The sequence below is a fragment of the Aplysia californica genome, unplaced genomic scaffold, assembly GCF_000002075.1.
Source record: "Aplysia californica isolate F4 #8 unplaced genomic scaffold, AplCal3.0 scaffold00082, whole genome shotgun sequence".
Lineage (NCBI taxonomy): Eukaryota > Metazoa > Mollusca > Gastropoda > Aplysiida > Aplysiidae > Aplysia > Aplysia californica.
The window spans coordinates 236,752-241,338 of record NW_004797352.1 but is presented as its reverse complement, the minus strand read 5'-3'; the positions used below and the strand labels follow the sequence as shown (position 1 = coordinate 241,338).

At 44.2% G+C, this 4,587-nt stretch overlaps 1 protein-coding gene across 1 annotated transcript in view; it reads left to right on the top strand.

Moving 5' to 3' along the window:
- LOC101854155 (S phase cyclin A-associated protein in the endoplasmic reticulum) overlaps positions 1–4,587 on the top strand; it is a gene marked incomplete at its 5' end in the record, with an annotated part of 113,801 nt that overhangs the window by 90,009 nt on the left and 19,205 nt on the right. Inside the window, 1 exon segment of the mRNA XM_013080344.2 lies at positions 3,492–3,683. Coding sequence (XP_012935798.1) covers positions 3,492–3,683 — 192 coding nt within the window.

Below are 4,587 nucleotides of genomic sequence, written 5' to 3'. Positions count from 1 at the left end.
GGGGGGGGGGGGGGGGGGGGGGGGGAAGCAACATACGAAATGGAAACACTTAATTCTTTGCCACCTTCTCATTCATTTTCAGCGTTTCACTTCGTAAATCGGCGGGACAGAGGCTGTGTAATGCGTTTTTATTTGCCCCCTTTATTCCTGTAGTTTTGTTATCGTTTTTGTTCTAACTGGATTATTACGTTGCCTGCATGTTTGCGGTCATACACAGAGAGCTTTATTGCCCCGGCCTACGTGGACTGATCAGTTCCATGTGTGAAAGGTTTCACCTTACCAATGAGAGAAACAGAGACAGAGACAGAAAGAGATTGAGAGAGAGGGATTGAGAGAGAGAGAGAGAGAGAGAGAGAGAGATGGAAAGATGGAGAGACAAAATTAATGTACTCCCATGAACATTGTAAACTGGCATGTAGAATTCAGAAGCCCATTTCTGGCCTCTACATAACTCAACCCCCTCTCCAAATCTCCAAAATCTCAGCAAACTTTGGATTGTCTGTCTGAATTATTTTGTACGGGCTGTGTTTCATAAAGAATTGGCTTTCAAAACCAACAAAGCTTTTTAAATTGTAACCAGAGCTATTTTGGAGTAAGAGCACATATGAAGTGTCCTGTAATATTGTTACATTAGCCAAATATCATAATAATGTTTATGTGCGATAGTTTTATGTTTCTGTTATTTGGATGGGTGTCACGGATTGATTTCTTTGTATTTGTGTTTGTTCATTTTTATTCATTTTTTTGTTTGCTCCATAGAGGGACGTTTACGCACTATGTGTCAACGTGGTTCATTACAGAAGTTTATCAGGCATATTTTAGTTTTATTTTGTTGTTTTTTTGTGTGTGTTTGTTTAGTTTTGTTTTGGGAGTTAAAAAAGGTTTCCTGCCTCATTTATGAAATGGGCCCGGACCGAAAATACGATCTGTCTTTGTGATCAGTTGGACAAGGACGTTTGGCTGATAAGAGAGCGAGTGGTTTGAGGGCATTACTGGTTAGTCCTACTTCAATACATCCCTCCTGCTCTTTCTGTCTGAAATAGGGGTGTAAATCATCGTTGACAGACACTTCTATGTTTTCTGCCTTTTGTACAAATTAAATGTATTTTCTTCTCTCTCTTGTAGACGTTTGGTCTCATTAACTCATACTAGAGCCTACGGGTTTTTAGCCCGGTGGTCAAACGAACGTGCAGAGATGGTGGTGCTCTGAATTTATTGTCCACTTGTAAAATACTTGTGACGATAAAAAATTGTCTGTAAGGACTTCCCGGTTGACATCCACCCCTTGGCGCTCATATGACCTTATGCATTTGCAGGCGCTGTAAAACCTCTACTTAAGCAAAATAAAAATGTGTGTGCGTTATATCTTTCTCGTAGAGATGTTGCCCCTTCCGTCACTGTGATGTACCATGGATCTTCTCGTTGGTGTGTCGTGCGTTATTCTTGGCAGTCGCTTATGTAAACTTTTATTATGACTGGATATCACGAAATGGGTTCAGTTCCGTTTGCGTTATCTTTCTTGGGAAAGGGGGTGCCAGTGAATAATAAAGGAAATACACCAGCTACCGTGCGTGGGTGGTCAATAGTTCTATGGGTGAAGTAAAAAAAAAAAATCAGCTAACCAAAAGGGAACAACGTGTAGGAACCGTCAGTGTTAAGAGACACCGAAGAGACTGGCAGACTCGAGGATTGCAGAAAGAATAAGAGTGATGCGAATGTACGAACGGCAGGAGCCGTGGAAAGCGAGGGTAGAGAAATGTGATTTGTGGTTGTTGGAACATAAACGCAAGGGTGTGGAGAATTTGTTTATCCCCCGTCTCCTCCTGCGGGGTCCCATCTCGATAGGGCGAGTGGGCGTGAAGTCTTGTCATCGACTGGCGGTGCCCCTGTGGCGTAATGATGCCTTCCCTTGTTCTCCGGCCTCCTGAGCTGCGCCTTCTCGGCTCTGATAACGGACTCATGCCCAGCATGACACCCGCGTGTCACAAGCTCTCACGCAACCTACAGCAGTTGGCTCTTTTTGCCAGAACCGAGCCGTCCTTATAAAACTTTTTACTTTTAGATTTTCGGTGGGGCATCCGCATGTGAGAAAAGTTTTCGAGTTAAAATGAACACCTATGGAATGTTTATGTTAGATTTCTTCCCCAAAAAACTTTCCTAATGTCTGTCCTGTTTATTAGTGGTAATGAAGAGCCTCACATTGCTACATATGTTTTGGTTCATCCCGAAAATGAAAACGGTCCTGTTTCTAGGACAGAAAACAAATTCCATATTGTTGCTCATTTTGTTCTTCTCGCTCGTGTACGACTACCCGTCGCCTGATTGTTTCATTTCTGAACATATAAACATAATTACGCGACGTGAGGTTGTGTCCCTGTGATGTCTATGCTGTCCCTCCCTCAACACTGTACCCCCTCTTTCTGTCTCTCTTCTCTCTCTGTCTGTCTGTCTGTCTGTCTCTCTCTCTCTCTTTCTCTCTCTCTCTCTCTCTCTCTCTCTCTCTCTCTCTCTCTCTCTCTCTCTGTCTCCCTGTCTCCCTCTCTCTGGCAGTGGTAGGTCCTACGTCTTTTATTTTTCTCGGTTGTTTCTATCTTACTTTTACCCTGCACTAAATGTGACGTATCGGTGTGCTTCTTTTTACGCATACAAACGAACAGCAGCAGAAGTGAGTTTTGAGTTCCAAGTCGTTGAAGCCTTTTTTAAAATAACATTAAACGTGCGTGTGTCCGTCTGGCAGCTGGAATGTTGTATCCCACCACTAAGCTTGGGGTAGCCCAGACTGGCCGGGTGGGTGGTTGGCAGGTGCTCTGATGTGGTTTGCTTCTTTTTTCCTTTCAAACATTTATCGTCTTTGTCTCCCCCTCCTTCCTTTTTGTGTTTGTTTCTCTATTGTAACACCTCTAATCTTCGGCACTTACAATAAAAACCTTATTGTGTTGCAAGTGTCGTAAAACACTTACTAACACTAAATCTAAGATACAGACCCCCTCCTAAATGATCTCAATTGCGTCTAATATAGGCATGAAAGTCACCAATTAAGCACAATCCTGTACTCAGTCTAAACAATTTATCTTTATGTCCTGTCCATGCGGACAGTCTGCGGAAAGGGGGGGGGGGTGGGGGGGGGAAGAAGAAAAGAGAATCCAGAATAGGCTCCGAACGAAGAAATATCCTGCACATCGGTTTTAACAATTTCGTTGTCATCGTCATCACCATCACCATCACCATCATCATCATCATCATCATCATCATTATTATTATCATCATCATCATCTATTAAAAACACAAGTTTCCTGTTTCCGGGAAGAAAAAAAAGAAGGGGGGGGGGGGGGTGCTCGAAGCTTAACAATTATTATTATTTTAACTCACCTTCTTCGTTGTTTACAAAATCAGACGTAAAATTGGGAAGTGGGTAAGAAAAAACAACAACCACCCCCAAAAACCAAACAAAACAACAAGAAATAAAACAAAACCCTTGTTTGTGTCCCCAGGTGATCATCCAGTCCGGGCAGCCCCCGACTGTCCTCCAACAGGTGTGCGCCCTGCCCTTCCAGTACTTCAGCGACCCGCGCCTGGTGGCCGTACTCTTCCCCAGCCTCATCTGCTGCTGCTTCAACAACCAGAGCAACAAAGACATCGTGGAGCAGGAGCTCAGCTGTGCGCTGCTCGCCAACTTTATCGAGGTGAGTGATTTAAACCCTCCCCGGGGTGGAGGTAGGGGAGAGGGCGGGGGGGGCTTTGTTTGAGGGAATTTTGTGCTGTCCTTGATAGTGGGTAGAAGAATGTGTGTGTGTGTGTGTGTGTGTGTGTGTGTGTGTGAGAGAGAGAGAGAGAGAGAGAGAGAGAGAGAGAGAGAGATCTGGGTTAACGTGTTTTACTCTTTTGTTTGTATATTGTTTGTGTGTGTTTGTTTATATGGGTTTGTGAGAGAGAGAGAGAGAGAGAGAGAGAGAGAGAGAGAAGTGTGCATTGATCATAATTATGAGACCCCTTTTGTTTTGGTTGTTTATAGTGCCATTAACGCTGCCTCTCCTGCTCAACAATGTAGTTGTGGGAAACTAGATTCTAGTAGTTATTCTGAGGGGGCTCTAGTGGTTTAGAGGTTAAGGTGTACGCCTCTCATTCAATAGGTCCCGGGTTCGAATCCGGATAGCAACGGAAAATTTTCTTCTCTAAAATTGTCTACTTTCTCCTGCTTTCCTGCTCTCTAGCAATGTTCTGTCGTCTGCTTTCGAATCCACTTTCTGCTCTCACCCCCTCACCTCCTTCGCCCTCTCCTCTGGGCTCCTGACTCTTTCTGCAGCCTTTCCAATTGCTACTCACTGGCCCTTTTCACTGCTGTCTTTCAGCCACACCCTTGATCTTGTGGTAGGAAAGACCTACACCTAGCGTTCTCGGACAAAAGCGAAAAATGTCGAAGGTCCCGGGTGCAAGTACCGCTCGCTAAAGATGGTGGTCCAACATCAATAAAACTAGGCTTCGGCCGTCACACGGTCAAAATTCAAAATTTCCTACCAACTGAAAATGTTTAATGTGTCCTGCGCGCTCATATGATCGTATGCAGTTGAGAGCGCCGTAAAACACTTA